This window comes from Scomber japonicus, chromosome 23 (genome assembly GCF_027409825.1).
Source record: "Scomber japonicus isolate fScoJap1 chromosome 23, fScoJap1.pri, whole genome shotgun sequence".
NCBI lineage: Eukaryota > Metazoa > Chordata > Actinopteri > Scombriformes > Scombridae > Scomber > Scomber japonicus.
Window position 1 is genome coordinate 12,616,581 of NC_070600.1, and position 24,249 is coordinate 12,640,829.

General features: G+C 41.0%; 1 protein-coding gene across 2 annotated transcripts in view; it reads left to right on the forward strand.

The window, feature by feature from the left end:
- The window catches only part of atxn7l1 (ataxin 7-like 1), a 30,389-nt gene extending 7,154 nt beyond the window's left edge, over window positions 1-23,235 (forward strand). The window contains exons 1-11 of one of the 2 annotated variants that reach the window (XM_053314138.1): window positions 3,288-3,383; window positions 9,466-9,590; window positions 10,329-10,527; window positions 10,639-11,087; window positions 13,810-13,892; window positions 16,870-17,126; window positions 18,157-18,379; window positions 19,439-19,560; window positions 19,659-20,213; window positions 20,671-20,923; window positions 22,307-23,235. In XM_053314138.1, coding sequence (XP_053170113.1) covers window positions 9,575-9,590; window positions 10,329-10,527; window positions 10,639-11,087; window positions 13,810-13,892; window positions 16,870-17,126; window positions 18,157-18,379; window positions 19,439-19,560; window positions 19,659-20,213; window positions 20,671-20,923; window positions 22,307-22,324 — 2,175 coding nt within the window. In that variant the 5' untranslated portion in view covers window positions 3,288-3,383; window positions 9,466-9,574 and the 3' untranslated portion in view covers window positions 22,325-23,235. Of the gene's footprint in view, window positions 1-3,278; window positions 3,384-9,465; window positions 9,591-10,328; window positions 10,528-10,638; window positions 11,088-13,809; window positions 13,893-16,869; window positions 17,127-18,156; window positions 18,380-19,438; window positions 19,561-19,658; window positions 20,214-20,670; window positions 20,924-22,306 lie in introns of those variants that run through there. The other variant, XM_053314139.1, reaches the window with a different exon arrangement.
- The last annotated feature ends 1,014 nt before the right edge of the window (window positions 23,236-24,249 follow it).

Consider the following 24,249-nt stretch of genomic DNA (forward strand, 5'->3'; position numbering starts at 1 on the left):
TGTAGACAATATTCACTGATACCGATATATCTGTGATAGGTCAATATCGGCCGTTAATATGGGCTGGTCGATATATCAGTCGGGCTCTTCGTGATATGTGCTTTCCTGGACATTAAGATAGAGCCCTGTTTACTCTCAGGTCACAGTTTGTGACTAAGGGAGCTTTCTGCCTGCTGAACTCAGACACACTAAATTGCTAGCTTCTGTTAAATATCCTCTTTTCTCATTGTTAAAACTTTTTGAAATGTTTGATCTGTTTTTATTGATTTGATCATATTCATTTTATTGCCTTGACTTTCTTTTTATCTGCCTTGTCTGGTTTTATTTCCTTTTTGTGAGGTACTTTGTGACATTGTTAAGTTTACTGTCATTATTTGTATAGTGGCTTGTGGAGGGGGTTTGTCACCTCGTAACTTGATTCATGGCTGGTAGATCTGGAATGACAGCAGCGGCAGCCTTTCTTTGGTGTTGGTCACTCAAACCTCACTTTTCTAGAGCAGAGCTGAGAGCAACTTAGTGTTCACTTTTTCCTCAAGCTTACATTGTCAGTGCTTCCAAACGTTTAAGTTCTTCTAAGTTACTTTCAAAACATTAATCCCCCAATGGGAAGTTGATTTGCTAACTCCAAATGTAATCAGAGTCCAATGATAGATTGTTTTAGTAGCTCTAAACATGCTTATTCACTAGTGAATGATTGTTTGTATAGTTCATTTTCTGGCCTGTCAGTCATTTGGCAGGCTGCGATAGTTGGCTTGAGACACACGCACACAATTCAGGCTGCAGAAATAGGTTACGCACTTAGTTTGCATTTGCCTTGGCAGATGCAGAGGAAATTGCATTCTTTCTTCTTTTTTTTAGTACTCTCCTACTAAAGTCCATTTCTGTTACCCTTGGAATTTGCCAGTTGCCAAAAGAAAACAACTCTTTTCCCATCATAAATTTGGATTGAGTTATTAACAAGGAGATATACTCATATTCCTCTGAAAACAATCACGGGAATTACACAAACTGTGGTGATCAAATTTTTGGCTAACCTTCCAGCAGGGCTCCCAATCCCTTTTAATTGCTCTCATTGCACGTTTCACAGTTATACATTCTGTTAACTACAATGTCAATATTCAAAAGTTGTTATTCACACCCGGGCACACCTTTTCTGTTCTTCTCCATTTTTGCATTGAAAGTCAGAGAGTTACAGTTTGATTCCAGAACCTTGCCTGGGAAATCTGGCCATGGAAAGTAGCTGAGAAAGTATCTCATGTGTAATGACAAGATGGATTTTTGGAAAAACATCTTACTGCTTACTGCTTCAGTTGACCTGCCTATGCAGTTCTGACATGATGTCCTTTTCCTTACAAATTCCAGTTATATTATAAATACCAGTTTTATGCTACTGCTTTGGTTAATACTATATTGACTTACTGTTGCATATTTAAAGTACTAAAAGGAACATTTAATGCTTTATATGATTTCCTGTTATTAATATACTGTTGGATGATGTTGCATGTCTATATTAAACATGGTCTCAAAACTCAAGGTGAGCATATGTAAAAATGCTTCAATAAAGTCAAAACCCAGGGATCGGCCTGCTCTGATGCTTCTTTTGCAACTTTACATCTACTTCCTCCTCATGATGACATCGGATGTCTTTGATAGCATTTGTTCTTAAGGTTGTTGCTACGGAAGCTCCACCGGTTTGTGTTGTCCACTTGCATATTTTAGATTGGATTCCGTTTCGAGCATATATAGTTGTATAGAGATGTATGTTTGTTTACGTAGCGTCCTGGGGTGTCTCGGGACTGGGCTGAGACACAGCTAATCAATCAGGACAGAGTGGGCTCATAAGTGGGGGGGGGGGGTTTAAAGAAACAGGTGCTATAACCTGTTTTTGGCTGGCCGCATGCAGAGCCAATATATATATACCGGTATACAGTATCACAGGAATATATAAGTGTGTGTGTATATATATATTTATATAAAATAAGGACTTTTTTTAACTGTAAATCATTCAAAGATCCAATAGAGCACATACCTGGAAATCTGCATCAAATGTCCCTTTTTACATAATTCAGTGAAATACCTAGTGATCTTGACAACCTCAGTGTGTGCCTGTGTTTGTGGAAGAGTTCATGTATGAGTAATGGTATCAACACACATTCTTGAGTGTCAGGTTCAGCATCGCACGCATACTGTATACTGATGTGTACAATAATGTGTACTTTGAGTGACCTTCTATATCCTTTTCCTGCATACACACACTCTGATGGGCATTAAGCTTTACCGTCAGTCGCTTATGGATGACAAAAACAACTCGCTAACAATGCAAGGTCATGATGACATGCAGCCATACACAGACAACCCACACATTCTCTCAGATATTTGTTTTTCCCTTTGGGAGCTTCACACAGTTACACACACACACACACACACATCCCACCTCTTTGAGTGAGTCTGGTTAAACCCCATGCTAATAAGGGTTGTGATTTCTGTCAGTGGAACTTGTTTGGGTACAGGGAGATTAGCTTCTCATAGCTTAGCCACAAGAGATAATAGCTTTTTCCATTGAACATGTTTGTTTTTCTCAATATTTGTATTAATTATGAATATTAGTTGAGTGGCTAGGGTTGCTTAGTTGCATGCATGCCTATTAACTCAAGGCACAATGTTTGCAAAAAGGCATTATGCTAGCTTGTGTTTGTTTTAATAGATGGTCGTTTTCAGTTGTCTCTCTCTGTGACTGAATGATTAGTACATACATACAGTAATCAGCCATGTGTCTGTGGTAGATTGTGCTCCAAGCTTGTGATGATAATGACAACAGTGTGACAAGTGATATGTTTTTGTAAGTCAGTATCAAAACCTATGTCATTATATTGAGCACCGTGTCACTACAGCTGTCAGCTGTGTGTAGGAGTTAACATTAAATAATGTAGACTGTTAGTGTGGCAAACAGGACATTTCAAGACATTAAGAAATTGTAGGCATTCTTTCACTATTTTCTACATTTAAACAATTAAGTAATTAATCAAATAATTAGTAGTTTGCTTGGTGAATAAAAGTTGCATCTAATGAAACCCCCTCATTTCATATTATCAGGAAAGTCATTTTACTTTGCATAATGTTTGCTGTTCAAATAATTGTGTTAGCATGGAGTGAAATGATCTGATGTTCACAGCTAAACTGATCAACATGTCACTCAATGACTTGCATTATTCCACTCTGATGATGATTGTGCTTGCTTCTTCTAGAGATAAATTGTGTTCTTTACTCTTCTGTTTCAGAGATGCTCGTCCACAGCCAGTTTCCAGTGCTGGAGGAATTTTCTCTTGTTGTCTGCCATGTCTGCAATCAGGTGGTCACTCCTCAGGGCTTCCTCACACACTATGGTAAGAGACAGACACGGGGAGTCAAACACAACAACAAGGGTTCAATCATACACTTCAGTGAAATACATGTAGACACACACGGACCTCGGAGAGTCACCAGTCGTCATGCAGTGATGTCTCTCTCACACGCACACATACACACACACTTATATCTATTCATATCAAAACAAAAGATTACTATTTATTTCTGCGGGACACTTTTAAACATAACCTCTCTGCAGTGTAATCAACACTACACATTTCTGCCTCAAATACTCCGTTGATAATAGCGGGAAAACTCTAAATAATTTAGAATATTCAACCAGATGTGGCATTGTGCAAAAGCCTCTTTATCCGAGACAAAAGTATATGAACAAAGCCAATTATGAAAATAGCCATCGCTTCTCTCGGGATAATGCAACACAGCTTTGAAAATTGGGGCTCTTGTGCTCCTGAGCTAAAAGAGAACAAAAAGAATATTTTACAAGCTGATGCTGCAGATTTTTGTATGTTGAATTGTTTTGAAAAATATATTGTAGACAAGTCTTCAAACATGCTTTAATGGACACATATACATATGATACTCACACACTGCTCAGCTGTATATGCTTTATACACCTTACTTATATGCTGTTTTTTTATACATTGTGATAGTTGTTGTCATGGAGATTGTAATCTTCAGCTACAAACTTTATTGACCTAGTTGATATGTTGCTCAGGCACTCATCAGTGGTGATCCTTTATATTACATATCAGCCAAAGTGTTAAAATTGAACTTTGAGAAAGGAAGGAGGTGGAGGAAAATATGTTGGGGGCTTTCATCTTTAAGACTGTTTGTTGTTTAAATGGTTGCACTGTTATCCTGGCTCTCATTGGCCCTCCACCCTGTCCGTCTACCTCTTGTTTGTGCTTGATTGTGGCTCCACTGAGCGCGCTCGCATCTGCCCGCGAGCTGTTGCTGCTGCTTCCTTCTGTTGGCGGCACGTGCACCAGCTTGGGGGGGGGTGTGCGGAGGGGGGCACATGGTCATGCTTTAATGAAAACACACACACACAAACACACACACACACACACTCTATTTCTCCCTGTGAGAAGGAGGCCAGCAGAGTTTGCATGCACACACATTCTCACTTTCTGTTTCTCAGCAGAAAGAGGTCAGTGGTATTGTGAGACACACACACACTCACAGGCTCCTGGCAGCCGCTGTTGTTTTGCCTAACCCTAACCCCCCGCACCCCCCTACCCCCCCTACCCCCTCCTCTCCTGTTGGCAGTATTTCTGCTAACTGACACGCACATAGTCAGGGTAACAACAGGTCTCAAACATGCGCGTACACACAAATATAGCCAGTAGTAATGGGAGCTCCCTGTGCAAACAAAACAATCCTCAAGCTGCAGTATGATCATTATAAAGTGTTCCATGTTTACTTTTAGGAAAGTTGTGTTTCGTCATATATTTGTATGTTCATAAACGTTTTAGTGCAGTGACCAAGTAGCCATAATGTCCTTCTACTATAGTTGATTCATTCTTAAAGTTGAAGCATTAAATTCACTACCATTCTGTGTCATGACATGATTGAAGCTCCTCCTGACCTCCGCTGAGTGGATTGCCTCTAGTAACCAGCCCTGCCAAGATATTCTTATGATGATTTATGCATTTCCTCCCATTGTTGCACATTTCCGTCATATCACTGAAGTATCCTCGCAAGTATAGTGCCACTTTTCCCCACTGGGGATTTTTACATTAGATGCTATGACCCTTTTTTTATAGCGTTTTTATTCATTGCAATGGCAGTTGGGTGTAAGTGTGTGTGTATCCATCACAAATCTGCTTTCATGGTTGACCTGTGCATCGAATCTGCAGTGAGGCCTCGCACACACACAGAAATGCATGCATGCACAAGCTCGCACAGATACACATACAGAGGAGGAGGAATGAGGGAGGGGGGTTATCTTGCCTCAGGGGGTCAGTAGCTTCTAGTTATATGTGCCCAATTTGCTGCTCACTGTGGCTGTGTGTGAAGAAGAGGGTGATCCTAACTTGAAGCTATGAGTAGATGTTTAATATGTGCTGTTGAAAAAAATGTTTCAGACTTGTCCCATTTAGTGGACTTGTTTATTTAAATGTGAGTAAGGGGAAGCGTGTATACTGTTAGCATAAGTTGGCCCAGTGGGATGTCAAATAAATCCTTCACCCTGGCAATGTTGGTATCATGCTCCATCCAGTGAGCCTGTAAGGAGGAAATGTGCAAGGAAATACTTTTTATTGCCTGGGAGTGAACCTCAAAGCTTATTATGGACAGACGAGGATGTCATGGTAACAGTTTACCAATGAAGATGTACGCTTCTTGTGACAAATTGTAGTAAAGCGATACGTTCAAATGCTTTTGGAGTTGTGTGTAAGGATAAATCATCTCTCTGTACCACGTTCAGATATTTCATCATTTGCTTCCAATTCTTTCATTTGCTCCGATTTCCTCTCTCTCTCTCTCTGCACTCAGTCTGTCTCTGCTAACCCCTCTCAGCTGGTGGCCTGCTGTGTGCGAGCGAGACGAGTGGATGATGAAAGGGTCGTGGTTTTGCTTGTTGGTGGCAGCGTCTGCCTGCCTCTCTCTCTCTCTCTCTCTCTCTCTCTCTCTCTCTCTCTCTCTCTTTCTACTCGACCTCCGGCGTTTTCTGTGTAACGGCGGATTAATTGAGCTGCGAGGCAGATCGAACTGACACCCCGAGCTTCCTTTCAGTTTCATCTCGCTCCCTACAGCAACTTATGAGCGTTTGAAGCCGCTCGGTGCCTCCGTGTCTGAGTTTTGTTGTGTAAGTACGTGTGTTGTTCATTTCACGTGATGTTTAGCTGTTGTTGGAAAGTTCTGCCTTTAACCGCAGAAGTTCTGCTCAGTTTGGTTTGCTGGTGGTGTTGCTCGTTCTGCTGTTGTGTTATTGTTATTGTGGCTTGGCTGTGTCTCAACCATTAGCTGAGGCAAGGGGCCAATTAAAATGCCAGCTTCTACTGCACATCAGAGCTAGTTTTTAGTAGTTTGTATTAGTTGTAGAATAGCAAAGTAACTAGCATTGCACCAAAGTATTGTTTTACCTTATATCACAATCAAAGGTTGATCATGACATGTAGCATACATAAAGGGGATGATAATAACAAAGCAGGACTTTATAGTGTTTAAATGGATCCAAACAAGATCCCATAGAGACTCTGCTCATGCCTACTATGATAACTCAGCTCTTTTTTCAGATGTATCAAATTGTTTGACTAAAGATTTATAAGAATTTAACACAAAAATTCACGAAACCAAGCTCCCATTTATCCATGGAGTCTGCAAGTAAAGATAGTTTTCATTACCAATTTATTGACTGAGTTGATTATTTTCTCGACTTCGTCCAAAATTTGAGAAAATTGTGCAAAATGTTTTTCATATTTTTCAAGAAGTCAAATTGATGCAGTCTGAATATGAACTTTATTTATTTTGCAAACAGGGAAGACTATGAAAACCAGCAAATACTCACAATTGAGAAGCTAGGACCTGTGTTTGTTGTTGGGTTTTTTTTTTATATAGACATATGATAATAACACTGTAAAACTCTGCCAAAATTCCCAGCCATTTTCACTGTTCAAATTCTTAAATCCTCCTGCCTTATTGATTGCACATGTATCATTACTTGTAAAATCTTGAAGCCTATGCACTTAATAGCAGTAATACCAAACCCAGAACAGATATTACATAGTCTCAAAAATATTGTTTACCTGTAAGGCCTCAAGACAAACGTGCTTTCTTTGTATATAAGTATTTTTAATAGTACCACTAAAATGCTCCGATGCTTGTACTATTGTTTTCCCAGTACCACTTGTTACACAGTTGTCTCAGTTTTCATACACGTTTCTCATAATTTCCTCATATCTGTTTCTCTCTCTTCCTCTCTCCCCTGCCCCTCTCACAATGTAAACAAACCCAGCTGAGCTCAGAGAGACACTGCTTCCTCCTCATGCGAATAGTCCACACACAGGATGAGCCAGCAGCCAATCAGCAGCCAGCTGGGCTGTCAGCATTGCCATAACGACAAGCAGTCAGGAGAGCGTAGTAGCAAGGGTGCCCTTGTGGTTGAGTGGCTTAGTGACCTTGCCTGGGCAGCCGTCCATGTGTTGTAAATCAGTATGGTGAGCTCCCAACTGGCTCTTTACTCACTGAATGAGGTCTGTTCAACAACACAACTTATCAGTGTCTGTTTGAGGGAAAATATAACACTCTTCCATAGAAAGTCGTTCTGAAAAAAATGTTCTTACCTGATCAATACCTGAACTTTTATATGTTGTCATTATGCAGGAACACAGTCTTCCTCATAGTGGTCTTTGATCTGGGAATATCTTTTATTGAACTGCTTTTGTGCTGGATAAACAAGAAACAAATCAAAATAAAACAAAGAAATCAAATCATGCAAGAGAGGTTGACTTTGGACCCAGAGTACAAGCACATGATGTGTTTGGCTCAGTCCTTTAACCACAAGAGCACATCTGATATCATATTCCTTTAGATTAATTAATTACCATATTCCTCCCTGGTAAAATAATAAAATGCTGAATTCAAACACATACAGGAAAGTAGACACAGGCATTTTTTCAACTGTGCTGCTTCACTGAGCTGTAGAGTTGAGTTGATGGAAAAAGGGGTGTGTCTGATGTGTGAAACTGTAAAATAATGTGTGATTTAATGTGTGAAATTGTGACCATTGTAGCTGCATACCTGCAAATGTGGTTTTGGACTTTGATCCTGATACTCTGAATACAGCTGCCTCCCTACTTCTCCACTTCCAGTGGCCTATTTACACACCTGCTCCACACACACACACACACACACACGTACACACTCGCACCACACACACACACACACACACACACACATACACACACACTCACACACACACACACACACACACACCACACACGCACCACACACACACACTCACACACACACACACACGCACCACACACACACATACTGTATATGCTCACATATGCAAATTATGCCCTTCTCTTAGTATTCTTCGATAGATGTATTGCACACACAGACAGTCACACAGATACAAAAAACACCCATCCACTCACAGTATATAAGTTCTCAATGTGGTAACACACACACACACACACACACACACACACACACACACACACACACCTGTTAGACATGCATGCATCAGCTAATCTCTGCCATACACACATTGTACACAAACTCTCCTCCAGTCACCTGCAGCACACTTTCATGTGAACTCATGCGCTCAGTGCAAACACGCCGTGCCGGTCAGTCTGTCTGCTCAGCTCAGTTGTTCCAACACTAGTAGCCTACTACTACACTCATTAACAGGTTGTACAACATCACACACATACACACACACACACCCTTATGCTGCTTATTGGCTAAGGACATCAGTGCTACTTGGTCAGTAGTCTGTTAAATTACATGACACTTGGGATACCCTTATTAAAATTATACTACAGGTGTTTTTTAGTACTTTAACATTTTGAGATCCTAGGCATAATATATATGTAGTGTGTGTATAAGTGTGTGTATTTCCACAAATGTGCATTTATATAATGCAAAGTTTGTCTGTCAATGAATGAGCTTTCATGCACATATATAGTCATGTACGACAATATTTGTATATATGTTTTCAAGGTGAATAATAATGACTAAGATTCAATTATCTGCTCATATGTAGCTGCATCAGGTTGTAGATCTGAATAGAAATTGAAAAGTTTTTAATGACTTTTTAATTAAACAGTCTTATATATTCTACGTGAACTTTTACCGTTTCTTTGCATCTTGCTGTACAGTATTTGTCTGTTATCAGCAGGCAGGAAATTCAGCTTCCCACGTACCAAAATTAACAGCTCCTTCTCACCATTTTATCTATCAGTTAAATCTAGATAGATCTTGCGGCTGTTAGATAAAAAGAAAAGAGCCACATTGTTGGTTTTCAACCATGATCGTAATTATAAATAAAGTGTTAAGCATGATTTGTGTGCACTTTTGCACAAGTGTTTTTCCCCCACCCTCGTTTCTCTGTGTTTATGACGTGTTCAACCCTCTGTTTTCATTCAGGTAGCCGGGGTGTAGTTTCCCTGTGAGACAGACAGAGAGAGAGACAGACAGTCCTGGACCACAACCCCCACCCGCCCACATTCCCTCCCCACTTTGCTCCCACAAAGACATGCATAGCAAGAACCGTAAGTGTGAGCTCCTCTCCTCTCCTCTTTTCTCCCCACAGCCTCGTAATTGACTCGCTTGTGTACGTTTCACTTCTTCTGTGTCTCAGCATCCGTTCACTTGCGTGCTCTGATCAGATCTGGGTCAAAGGGTATTTATAATTGTTGGCTCTAGTTTAAATTTCGCATAGTAGCAGATCGGTGGAGATTCTCGGGCCATCCAGGTCATGGTTATCCGAGGAGGGTAGGGTGAGGACTTGGGTGAGAGGCGAAATGTCTTCAGTTATCTTCAACCAAGTCCAGTCGCCCTCAATTCAACCCTCCTTGGACAGATTGGTGGAGTTTATTGGAGAAGGACATCTCTGATAGTGTTGGGGAGGTTGCTAATTAGAGAAAAGTACCCTTAATTGGTTTGTAAATACTTACTTAGTTTTTTGTGAAAACGTTCTGGCACAGATTTGCTCTCTCTTGCGCTACAACACCTCCATCTGGCACCTAAGTAGAGGTAAAAAAACAAGTAGTTGTAAATACCAAACTGCATTACACTCAGAACGAGGTGCTAATCGGATGCAAATGAGTTCCAAAAAAGTACCCAGATCCAAAGCGTTACCCACTAGCAATGCATGATCATGACAGTTGGGGTGTGTCTTGATTAAATGAGTGTGTGTGTTTTTTCTGGGTGTGTCCTTTGCAGCTGTCTAAAGTTTACATATAAGTATTGTATTCAGATATGACACTCTGTTTCTATCTGTATTTCAGAGAAGCGCCACGGCTCTCCCGTCCCCTCTAGGAGCCCCCTGGTGCCCATGAAGCCCAAGACACCCGCAGTGGCCCCTGCTGTGGCTTCCAGTCCTGGGGACACACTAGCCTTCAGGGTCCCTAAAGACTACCCCCACTCCCGGTTCAGCAAGGCACCACTTGCTGTCTATCCACCAAAGGGGGCGCGGAACAAGACATGGTGGGGACACTTTTTTTTTTTTCCTGTTTAAATGATGATTAAAAGCACCACAGCATTTTAGGTGTCAGAGTGTTTTAATACTACAAATCCTCTCTTCCTTCATCTCTCCAGCGTATCACTTCCAGTCGTAAGCCTCGAGAAGATGCCCTGCCTCAGTCGAGCGGATTCCGCGTCACACATCCGCCTCACCTCTTCCTCCTCCTCCTCTTCCTCCCCCTCTACCTCCCCCCTCAAACACCCATCCCTCACTCCCTCGGGCTCCCAGCGTTCCAGCGAAAAGCTAATGAACGGTCGAGGCACCAGCGGGCCGTCCACACCGCGCTCCACCGCGTCTCCATCCTCACTGGATGGGCGGCCCAGTCCGGCGCGTTCTCCGCTGGACAGACGGCCGTCGTCTACACCTTCTCCCTCCCCGCTGGACCGGAAACCCTCCCCGTCACCTTCGCCCTCTCAGCGGTCTGGAACTCTGCCATCGTCATCGTCGTCGTCGTCGTCGCCTTTGGAGAAGAAGCAGCAAAACGGAACTAAAGCTTCCTCCAGGTCGCACAGAAGACTCTCTGGTAAGTCATAAGAGAGATGTCCATTTTCTGTCCTGATCCAGCTGGAGTCGGTTTGGGATCGAAACAGGCAATATAACTTTTATTCAACTGAAACTCTTCTGCTTTAAGAGTTAAATATTTCTGTCTTTTAAATTACTCACTTAGGCTTTACATAAGAATTCCTATGTTAATGCACGCACCCACTCTCACAAGCTCACATGCTCACTATTTCTTATCTCAGTATCCTTTGGAGAGCCTCCAGGCTGAATGTTTGGCTGCAGACAGGACAGCGGTGGGGTTAGACTGTGTGTTTTGGAAAGGGAGTGACTCCTCCCTATAGTTTTTAATGGCATTTTCTCTCACACTCACTCTGTTGTTTTCTCCAGCTCTTCTTTCGCACTCTTAACTTTCAAACACTCAACTATTTTTTTATCCATTCTTTATAAATAAACATTGAGGCACACAAGTTAACTAAATCTTTAAGTAAGATAGTTGGGATGAAAAAAAATTGTGATGGTTGCTTCAGTGTCTGACTGTTGTCGTCCATCTTTACTGTCCTTCCACTTTTCATTTTGCTCTTCTTCTTCTTTGTTTGTGTTGCGTCCTGCTGCGCTGATAAGCCTCTGATTGACACCCTCTAATTCAAGAGCTCCTGTTGCCAAAAAGCTGCTTGTCTTTTAAAGAGATTTTCACCACCTCCTGCGCCTCTACATTTCTTCACCCTCTCACTCTCCACCTCCTACCTCGACCTCCTTGTTTCTCTCTCTCACAACACTCACCCTCTGTCCTAATTTCTTTTTCTCTCTCCCCACGCTCCTGTCTCTGGTTTTCTCTCCGGCTTTCTCTCTCTCTCTCTCTCTCTATCTATCTTTCTTCATCATCATCTCATTTATTCACTCATCTTGCACTTCTGTTTTTTCTGCGTTGTTTTGCTTCCCTCCGTCATCTACCTCTGCCTTCAGTCTGCATTCACACCGCCTTGTCTCTACCTCTCCCAACTTCCTGTTTTACGATGGTGTGAACTTTAGTGTTTGAGCACACTAGTTTGTTTATGTCAAAGCGTGCGCCTGTTACCGTTGTGCATCAGCGTGTATCTGTCTGTCGGCATCCATCGAAGCCGTCTCACACTGCAAACCTTAAAAAGATTACAGGGATTATAGCCGAGGCCAGCACTAGATTACAGCCCTCTGATAATAACACTGTCTAAGATAACCTGCTGAATAAAAGGTTGTTGTTGGCTGTCTAGTTTAGTGTGGAGCAACGGAGCAGCAGAGGTCTCTCTGTGTTTCTGAGTGGTGCGTTTGCTATTGCTGTTGGTGTCAGCATACAAAAGTCATGAGTCAAAGTTTGGTTTGAAAGGCCTCTATGACTCAAGATAGCATTTTGTATTATTGTATTTCAGTAGGTTCAGCTTTAAAAATGACTCCATTATGCCAAGCAACAAAAACAATGACACATGTTTCAAACCCAGGTCTGGTGCACATATTAACATTTTTTTTGAAAGAGAAACATTAAAGTGAAAGTCAAAGGTCATTAGCTAAACTTGAATCTCATACACATAGTTCCTGGATCAAATTTGAACTGCCTTGCTTATGACAGCAGACTGTGATGATGTTACCTCTGCTTTTGGTGCTGCTTTAATGCACGAAGCTGTGTTTGACTGTAAGTAAAATGTTATCATAACCCAAACTATGAAAATAACTTTAAATCATTTTAAAGTATATTTCCCCTTTAATTGGTTATCATTTCAGCACTAGACTAAAAAGCAAAGTTATCTGCTTGTTTTAATTGCATTACTACTTTGAATGAAGTAGTTACTGAACATAGAATAGCTGAGAAGAACTAGAATGTATTAAGAGTTTAACATTTAAAAAAAAATCTTCATTTAGATTGCTTGGATGTGGTGTGATCACATTTGATATACAGTGACCAAACAATCAGCTGTAATCAGATTCTCATTCTGCTCAATTTTGCTGAATCAACATTACCTTCTCCCAACTGAGCCCCACACTCTTTTAAACTAGTAAGAAGAGAACACAGACAAAAAGAAATCCACAAATCTCCCCTAGTGAAATAGCCAAATCTGTCCCAACTTTTGCAGAAAATATTGGATCCAATGTCGGATCCTTTTACTCATAATAGGAAACTGATTGAGAAAATACGTTTTCAGGGTCTTAAAGAATGTTATTCTTTGGTTTGATACTTGTAACACCTGAGTCGATTTGTCACGTATAACGTTTTTACCATTCAAAGAGGCTGTTTAACCTTGGCTACCCAGCGACACTGTCTTTAAAATGAATGGTTATCTTTCATCAGCAAGTATATTTTCTCTTCAGGTTGGACTCATTAAAGCAGGACAGAGTTTCCTGGGCTGTCAGTCCCTGACTCCTGCCAGGTTGCCAGTATTTCCTGTCGGGAGTGATTTGTCACAGCGTGAGAGATCTGCACAATTTTATCCGTTTGAAACTGGAAGCATTACTAATAATGTCACACAGAACAGTACTATTTCACTGCGGTAGTGTTAGACCACAACTGAATGACTGAAAGAACAAAGCAGTGTGCGAGAGAAGAGAGAAAGTGTCAGTGAGTGAACACCTGCCTCAAAAAGAGACAAATTAATGTGCTTGTGGCATTTTAAGGCTCCCACTCCTGTCAAATGTGATTTGATACTGAAAGAAGGAAGGAAGACATTACCAAGTGATAGTCTTTCAGTACAAAACTTATGTGTGTCCATGTTTTACAGGGAGAGTGTTTGATCCTAACAAGCACTGTGGAGTCCAGGACCCAGAGACGAAACGACCTTGCACGCGGTCTCTCACCTGCAAGGTAACACACACAAATACACCATCACACACACCTACACACTCGCAGAAGAAGAAGACACAATTGGCCAACCTGTGTGTAGTTTCTTGCGAGACAATAATAGTTTCCTGCTTGTGTCATGACTCTTCTTCCTGCTTCCTGTATAAAAGCGTCCAGCCAGGAAAGCAACTTTGTTTGTTCATGAGAGTAATAATAATTGAAGGTATAGTAACATCACTATTGTAGGACTCCAGCCACGGTTGTGATTGTCTGCCTCTGTGATATGTCTGCCCTGCCCATTTCTCACTTAATGCTGGGTAGCAGGGCTGAAGCAGTACAGGACCTACACTTGCCTTGATGTGGTAATTATAGATGTTGGATGAGGCCACCACTTCTTTCCACAGTAATAGTCCATTTTACTGCCCTTACTGTACATCCAGTGAGCTTTATTAATCACTTCTAACTGGTTATTAAGCAATTAAAGATGTATCAGGCTATTGTGTTTGTTTTATATAAATTTATATACATATTTTTAAAAGTGGATTAAAAAAAAAGTAACCTTAATTTATACTGCCTCAATGAGAAACACCATTTTAAACATCTTAAGGTTTAAATCTCTGGCTGGAATGCCGGTTCCTGATGTTATGTTATCAATTTTCATATAATTGTTATTCTTTTTATGTGTGTCATTGTCCACATGCAGAAGAGCTAATACAGAAACAACATTCATGAAATTTACAGGAATGATCAGCACTCGGTTTCTGGTTGCTTTAGAGTGACGTCTGCTTCCAACAGCTGCTAAATCAATTAAAGGTTACTTTCTTACAACATCTGCCATCCAGTAACATGAATGACAAAAGGTATCAACTCAAATATAGAGACAGTTGTCAACACATTTAACTGTTTCTATACTTTCAAAGAGATGATTTGTGATTACTTTGAATGCAGCACAGCTCAAGGTCAGAAATTGACTGGGGCTCAGGACAAAATGCCCTTTAGAATTGGGATGAAAGGGCCTTTTAAATGACCTCATAAAATAAACAGTTAAACAAATATTTAATACATTTTTGCAAAGTGTGTGTGGATCTTGCTCTGTATTCAAAGTGCAACTCAGACAACCCCCCCAAAATCTTTCGCCATGTAAGCATAGCAAAGTTGTGAGGCAACCTCAGCAACTACTAACAGTAATATTACCAACATGAATTGTTTGTTAATTCACAAGCTTACTTGTCACACTGCCAGCAGAGTTACAATCAGCTGGAAATGAAAGCAGGTTAGACATCTGGACAGTGGCTGACCCTCTCCCAGTCTGCCCTGTGCAGAAAAAGACACCAAAGCTGATGTTATTTTAACCATAAAGTGCTTCAAACAACGTGCCAAACAATCAGTGATGTTGTTAATTTTTTGTTCATACTTGAAAATAAAGTATGTATTAAATGGGTAAAAATACTCAAACAATTATAATCTGTAACAAGGATTATAACCCAGTTTTACCCTTTAAATGTGGTTGCATTATAAATTTGGCTGCTGCCTTTGCTTTTTTTTAAATATCATTAGATATTGGTCTGTCATGCAACATAGAACTAAGGTATTTCCCTTAATTTGAAAAAAAATTGCCCTGAAAATTTTCTAAAATTACCCTGAAACATCTTTCATGAGGGTAAAAAAAAACCCTTATGAAAAAAGTTAATATACTCCCCTGGCACTTTTATGTTATTATGTTAAATAAACTGTGTTACTGTACTGTAAAGTGTGTTCTCAGTTTAGAAGCTCTTAACAGACCGCACATGCATTTACTTTCAAGTCTTGCTTTGGGTGTATAAAAAATGTAATTCAACTTCTAAGAAAGATTATTATCATTCAGCATCTTGGTAAGTTGGAGTCAAGCAGTAAACAGCAGCTCACATTTGAACATTCTTTCAGTGTGAATATCTGCTGCAGATTCTCATATCAGGACCAGGGAGACAAAGTACTGGCATTGGCCTTGTTTTTGCTTCAGATTCAGGAGAACTTCAGTGATTTAGTGTTGTACTTGCATAATGTTGGGGACACACAAAAGACAGATTTAAAAGCAGAAAAAGAATGTCTGAATCTGTGTAGCAGATGCTGAGATATCCTGATTTTAGTCATTAGTGAGGGTCAAGCTCCACAGAAACACTGGATCCTACAATTCCCATAATTCAACTGGTTTTCCATTAGGTCCTCTGTGCCTGGTAAATACTCATTTAATACCGCTATACTCTATACGTCCAGTTTGTAAAATAGGATATCTGTTTATAAATTTGTCGCCTCAAAGCGCACTCCAAGATAACCCTGGTGACATCACGGTGACATCATCAGCATTATTTTCTCAACTCTTTTCACAGGCTGTTCAGTACTCCTCATTCACTCCAACATTACATGTAAACTGAATTTCTTGTATAAATCAGTGAAATGCATCATTCAGTTAGGATATAGGTGTATGATCATGATGTAAGATATGCATTTCAGGAAGTCTTTCAAGAGGCCGTTACCCTCAATATAGCCTTTGCATGAGTACAGGAAACTCTTACCACAGGCTATATTAACCTGTTTAAACCGGTAATTCAGCAGCTTCAGACTCACATTTTTTAAAGAACTATTGGAAAACCAAATGTTTGACAACTGGTTACCTTCCAAAGTAGTTGGAAGGGTAGACAAGCTTACCATGCACAGACAATATTTACCCGCCTTAGTCTGGTGTGACACGGGCAGCTGCATGGTGCAGTGATTAAACTTTGCTGAAACCACAGAGCCATGATTTAAGCCTCTGATGCTGCAAACTATCAACCCTGCTGAAGCAAGTTTTAGCTACACTCCTCACAGATCAATACTTTCATTAGCAAACTCTCTCTGGAAATAACCTAATATCTCTTAACACTCAGTGCTTATTATCCAACAGAAAGACAAAAATGAGATTTGCAATTAACAATAACCCCCCCCCCCCCGAAACAACCCCTCCCCTCCGTGTTTCCTGCTTCAGACTCACTCCTTAGCCCACCGCCGAGCCGTCCCCGGTAGAAGGAAACATTTCGACATCCTCCTGGCTGAACACAAGGGGAGGGCTAAGGAGAAAGAGGGACCGAAGGAGAAAGACAGGGACGGAGTGCAGGCAGGGAAAGAAGGCTGCAGCCAGAGCATCACGTCACAGGAGACCGTGTCCCCCAGCAAGCCTCACTGCCCCAACGGTCGACCCCTGTCCTCACTGAAGCTACGGCTTGCTAATGCGCACATACCCAGGTAGGACAGTCACACACACACACACACACACACACACACACACACACACACACACACACACACACACACACACACACACACACACACACAGTATTTCAAATCAAACCAAAACCTAAAAACCTATGAGTCAGATCTTGTTAGACTACAGTTGATAGTTTTCCCAACTGATTTTGTGTTAAGTATTCAGTTTCTTTAATAGAAGTAGATTTTATAGAGTTGAATCTGTACTTTTAAACACTTAAAAATATATATTTAATCACAATTTACATGTATTTATTTATTTAGGATAATGTAGCATTCCTTACACACAATAATGTAAGCACTTATAATTCATTTTCCAGCAATGTATCTTAACTCTCACTTAAAAATGAATTCTGCAGACTTCTCTTATCATTGGCCAACTGTTTTGGACTCAGTCAGACACATGGGGAAATCCTCGTCTGTTCATGTGTTTTCCCACCAGGGGATGCTGTAAACAAGAGCGCCAGGAGTGACAAACACAAGTAGACACAATAGTTAAAGGATGGCAAGCCTGCCCTTGAGAAAGAATGAGAAACTCATTTCCTCTTTCTATTTGAAAGATGATCCTCTGTTTGAAGAAGGGAGTTATTTGGGGCTTTGCCACTGTGGCAAACATTGATTGCACTGTGAGCGCAGATATAACATAAGCTTTTGTGTTCATGAGTTTTCTGTCATTCTCACACTTTTTTCCTGTTTCCTTTTTATATTCTTTTTCCTCGTTGTCTCAATCTTTTTCATGTGTTTCCTCTTCCATTCTTTTCCCTTATCTCCATCACATTTCTGTTTCCTATCACTATCTCTATTTGCTCTCCTCTCTCTTCCAATCTCTTTCCTCTCTCTGTGTCTCCATATTTCAATATTCCCTATTCGTATTACTAACTTTTCATATATTCCCTCCCTTCCTCCTCTCCTTCTCATTCCTTTTGTTTTATCTTACTCTCCACATTCTCATATCTATCTGTAATCTCTGCAATTTCACTCTCTTCTATATTCAACACATCCACACCAGGGTTCCAGGCTCCACCACCTCCACCTCCACCTCCAGTCCTCTGCCTCCAGCACCAGCTACAGCCCCAGCCCCAACCCCAAACCCAGAACCGTCTCCCCACAGCTGGGTGACGGCAGCGGGAGAAGGTGGTCGGCTTTCCAGTGACGAGGGAGACGCAGAGACTGCAGAGGACACGGACAGACCTGGCTTTCACTACTCCAGTCACCACCCACAGCCTTTAGGGGTAAATAGTATGACTAATGTTGCACTTGCAGGCATTTTAGCAGTTCATAACCTTTGAGGACCAGTTGAGGCCATTTTTATATGTCATTTGGAGCTGTTTGTTGTTGTTCAGTCTTGGAAGTATGTCTTTTCAAGTGTTTTTAATGCAGAAAATAGATTGTGTGTAAGTTTGATTTCTGAATCAGAATAGTTCAACATGTCGGGGGAATGAGCTTATTTGCTTTCTTGCCAAGAAGTACACGAGAAGATCTATACTAATCCTTACAATTGAAGCCAACGCCAGAAGATGCTTTGTTTAGCTTAGAATGAAGACTGGAAAAGGCTAAGTAAAAAAACACCTCTAAAGCTCACTTGCCAACATATAATATTTTGTTTGTTTAATCCATGTAAAACTGAAGTGTAAGAACGACAAGTTGCTGTTTTCTAGGAGATTATGTGCCAGACTATTTTGTGTGCCAGGAGCACTGACTTCCTGAAGCCTTGTCATTTCTATTGGGGTTGCCAGGCAAGCAGTGGAGATTCAAAATAAGCCAAATCTTTTCTTCAAGAACAGCAAATAAATGCTCATGATAAAATTAAAATAGATGGACAGTTAATTTGTATATAAATAGCTGATGCAACCATGATTACATCTTTGTTGCTGTGCTTTCTGCACATCAAAAATCTATCTTGCCAAACTCCTTTCAACCAGAATTGATCACCTCACAGTACAGTTTCAGCTTCTGTCTGAAATCACAGGGCTGATGTTTTGTTCAGAAGATGTGTCAAAACTGAAAAAGTGATCACAGAAAGGATGTATGATTCAATTTCCTGTGTAATTAAATTATACATTATATATATTTACTGTCACTACTCTACTGAAATTACAAATGAACTGCCCACTCTGCTCATCGTGGATAGATACGCTTCCTGCTAAAATCTCAAAAGAAGCATTGATTTGGTAATAGTGGCATAGATTTGAGATGCTTGGATTCAGTTTTTTTAGATCTCTGAATTTGTTCATTTTGATGCCTTTCCGACTCCACTCTTACGTCTCTCTCACCCTTCTTTCTCCCTCCAGTTTTGTGTATTCAGCAGCAGGCTCATGGGACGGGGCCACTATGTGTTCGACAGGCGGTGGGACAGGATGAGGCTGGCGCTGCAGAGCATGGTGGAGAAACACCTCAATGCACAGATGTGGAGGTGAGTATGTGTGTTTGTGTCTTGGGATTGGAACATGAAAAATGAATAATCAACGTGTAAAAATAAAAATAAAAAATATGCTCTTGTTTTTATTCCAGGAAGGTGCCACTGGCTGCTGAGAGCCTCTTTTCCCTCCCCTCCTCTGGTACCTCCTCCTTCACTTCACAACAAGCCCACCCTCCCTCTCCCACCTCCATCACTTCTCCTGTCATCTCCTCCACCTCCAGCACCTTCTCCTACACCGCCACCTTTCCTCAGTCTGCACCCAAGGCCGGGGTGTTCAGCATCCGCGATGCCCAGCAACCCCTCATCCAGGCTACCGCACCAGGGAAAGCTCGTAACGGCACGCATAAAGCCAGCCGACCATCCAAAGAGATAGAGGACTCTGTAGTGGGCTCTAAGAAGAAGAAAAACACTTCCTCCACCTCCTTTTCTTTGTCTTCGTCCTTGTTTCCAACTGTGGATAATCACAAAAGGAACGGCAGCAGCTATCATCCACCATTACAAGGTGCGGGGGGGACAGCTGCCACTCCAGCCAGGAAAAAAGGACTTGGGCGTGGGGGAAGCGGGCGCGGGGGAACCGGGCTTTGGAGCAGTGGCGAGGACTGGTTATCTAGAGCTGATGGTTCTCAAAGCCACAACTCGCAGAACAGGTGGGTTCAGGTTGAGGACCTCGGATCTTTCATCGTTATTGTATCTTTGAGAAGATCTTGAAAGAATAACTTATGAGACGCCACTCTATTCCAAGAGCATCGGCGTAATGTTTTCAAGATAATGGCGTCAAATAGAACGTTTGTATAAGTCAAATTATCTTTATTGACATTTTGATTGTATCCAGAGCTACAAAAGGCTCAGCAGAAGCTCAGCTCAACACATGACAAAGAATGTAGGCAAAACACATCAGAGGATGATTGATTAAAAGTAGAGCATTATGTAAACAGAGAGTGCCTGCAGTACAAACGCTGTGATGACAGGTGTTTGGCTTTCTTCTAAAATATACAACACTGTAAAATCTGCTGTGATGATTTTAATCGAGTCCAAATAGATCCTGTTGTACAGTGAAGGTTCAACTGAAGCATTTTTATATATTGCACTTCTTTTCCTCTCCAGCCGCGATCTTGGCACCGCCAGTATATCCCACTCACCCAACAGAGAGCTGGCTTCCACCACCCATCAGCCACTGGCTCCCCCCTCCGGACCTCTGGCATATGGAGGAAAAACAGAGGGGAGGAAGAGGAGGAGCCCCAGCTCTTACAGAGGCAAGGCCAGCAAGCTGAGCAGGCCAGGCGGGCTGAAGAGCCTCTTCGGGAAAGGGAATGACAGCGGGGGGATACTGGCCTCCACGCCTGAGTCTCAGAGACAGGTAGGTGTTGCATATTGGCTGTGTCTTTTCATTTTCCAGTACTTGTGATTTGTGTGCTCGATTCTAAATCATCACACAAACCTTATAGTTAACTGAGAGTATAACTAGATATTTTTATATGCTGTTAAAGGACCAATGTGGAATATTTAATTAATGTATAATCACCTGAAAATAAGAATTGTTGTGTTTTCATTAGGGCTTCATAGGGAGCGGGTCCTCTTCCATGGAGCCCACCATGTTGCCCCATCATATTTCTGCAGTAGCCCATAATGGACAAACCTACCACCAGCTTTAGCGAAAGGGCCTGTTGCTTTTCTCACAGTCACTGTAGATTCAGTTAGTTGCAGTCCACTAAATCATACACACTGTTCCTTTAACTACGCTGTACCGTCTATTGTACTGGCAATTGATATTTCAGTCAGACAATGATGTCCTAACTCAAGGTCTTCTTACTAGCTTCCCCTTGGGCTTTGAATGACAAGTATGAAACTCTGGCAATGCGATAACTGGTGGTCCTTGGACAGAGGCAAAGATCATACATATAAGACCACCTGTTACCACATGAAGTACACTTCATTCACTAATGAGATGTCTTTGAAAGTGCTGGGGAAAGCTATTAAGTGGATGTTTTTTAATTAAACTACTATTTCCAAGGTCAAGAATAAACTTTTCTCAGGGTAAATGTCTTTGGAACTATATATTGCTGAAACTACAAAAGCAAATCATTTGTAGTGTTCTGTTATTGAGTACACTGGAACATGAAGTAATCCATCACTGCTACTGTATAAAAAAAATCATATGAATTAGAGCTGTCATTTAACAAAGAAACACATTTGAATGAACTGGCAAGTAATATATTCAAATGAATTTGAAAGCAACCCATGTAGCCTAATATTAAAACTGACCTCTAAAATGTGTTGCATTTTATAAAGTTGCCAAACAGCTTTACTTTTATTCAAGATTCATGATTTTTGACATCCATCCTGTTCAGTCTGAAATGCTGCCACACTTTTCTTCTCAGGTGTGCAGGAAAGCTCACTAGTTTCTTTCATTTCGTGATGGACAGAACAAACAATAGCCTAATTTACTAATGCGGCATAAAGGCAAGTAGTAGATTATAGTGACTGTATGCTTTACAACCCCTCTGTTGAATTCTGACAGATCATTACAGAAACCTTCAAATATAGGTCTAATTTTACCCACATTTTAATAAACTGTCAATGCAGTTTATGTTAAAATCTAGAAATAAGTACAACACGTACAGAGCAGTGAAGTGTCAGCTAACCATCTTTTCTGAAACTAAAAAAAAAACAAAACTCTCAGACATCAAAGCGATCATGAATGAAAGCGAAACAAACCGTCTCCATTTCCCTCTCCCTGCAGGCCAAGTTGCATCACTGACAGAATGTTGGGCAGCTGTGCGGGCCACCACCGTTTGTGACCTTTGACCTCACCACTTCTTCCACTGACAGCACCAATCAGACTGCTTCACCTCGGCGATGTCACCCCTATTTACCCAGTGACAGTTCAGTCAGACAGTTCCTGCTGAGGCATCGGGGGGCTCTGGAGTCTTTGGCCACATTTGGACCGGCAGTTACTTACGCTCTCCAGCCCTGATTAACGGATGGTTTTGATGGAAATCTGCTGCGGGTCACGGCTGCGGTCGTGGTCTCTTTCAGAACAAGACAGTGGAATCCAAAAACTTCTCCGCTTGAAAAGGGAATGTGCCTCAAGTTTGCAAAGTTTTCATGGCATTGTTAAAAATACCACCGCAGTACAATTTCGGGGAGGCTTATTTTTAACAGTTGGAGTTTATTTCCGATCAGCTCAGAAGGAGTAAAGTCTGTGATGGTTTTTTGGAAGTTAGATGGTTGAAGGACCTACTGACACGACTACTGTAGGACTCAGACTATCCCTATCTCTCTGTCTTTCTCTTGATTTGAGCTTTTTTCTCTTCCTCAGTTATGGAAGAGACAGCAACAGCAGCTTTAGTTGGGTTTTATCCAGCTTTTTCCTCCTTCTCCTCCTCCTCTCTCTTTGTTCCTCTCACTCTTTCTCTACCACTTTTTTATATCAAACAACTCTTGTCGAGATCCCTGTTTATCTTTTAACCCATCCATCCCTTTGTGTGTACCCCAGCATGCCTGTGTTCAAAGTGCACTTACTGCCCCTCGCCTCTCCCTTGCTCCTGTCTCCACTGACTCCAGAGCAGTTTCCAGCAGTGCCACATAAGGACCTGTCCGCACAAGGGAAGAAGAGAAACTTCTGTTTTTACCAACAACGCCGGTCAATGCATTTTATTTCAATACAGGAAAAAAAACTGTTGGGTTTTTTTTAATTTTTATTTTTTTAGTTGAAGTTAAAAAAAAAATCTGCGTTCTGGTTTAAATGTTGCAAGAAACACAAACTCTCGTCTGTGTGTCAGGACTTGCATCCAAAATGGAATTATTACTACGGTGTTGGATGTGTTTTTGTATAATAATTTATCATTCTTAAATGTTTTTTTTTTTTTTCTAATTAACCATTGAGGTTTGAGAGACTTTTTGAGCAAAAAACAGAATTTCTATGGCATTTTGAAGAAATGTTGAAAGTATTATGATAGTTCCTATTGTTGAAAAAAATGTACATATCTGTTATTATTTTTGTATTTATTAATAATTGTCCCCTTTTACTAAATATGAGCTAAAGAGGGAGTCTTTTGCCCTGCTATCTTGGTCTGGGTTTAATAGTGTTGAGGTTGGCCTGGTTTCTCAAAACCTTCAAGAATTTGTTCATTAGCACGTTTTGAAATGAATACTCACGGTGTGTCCTTTTTGATTATTCCACATGACAACAGATAGTGGGCGATTCTAAAAGAAATATTTTATTCACTTCATTTTAGCTAATCATTTTGTCTGACAAATTTAAAAAAAAACACTCACCTCAAAATACACCCACTCACTTTTCACCACCTCTCACATGCTGTTTCCTGCTTCCGTAACATACTAATCTATTAATCATGATGGTGTGCAGTTTTTTTTTGCAGTTGGCATACAAGAAATCAACATTATTCTAAGAGGAATTGATACAATACGCGTATAACAGATGCCAATAAACTTAAACTTCACAAAAAGAAAGTGTTTTATCCAAAGATTGAATCCAAAGTCTCTCAGCATCTGTCTGCAGCTGTGTCACCAGCAGCTCCTCTATTTCACCACCAAAACATTTTTTAGTACGCATGCTGACTTTTTTCTTACCCAATTTTTTTCACTTCTCCAATGTGAATACACTGCTTAGAATGAATATTTAGTGTGAAATTGGGACGAAGCCAATTGAAGTCATGTGAT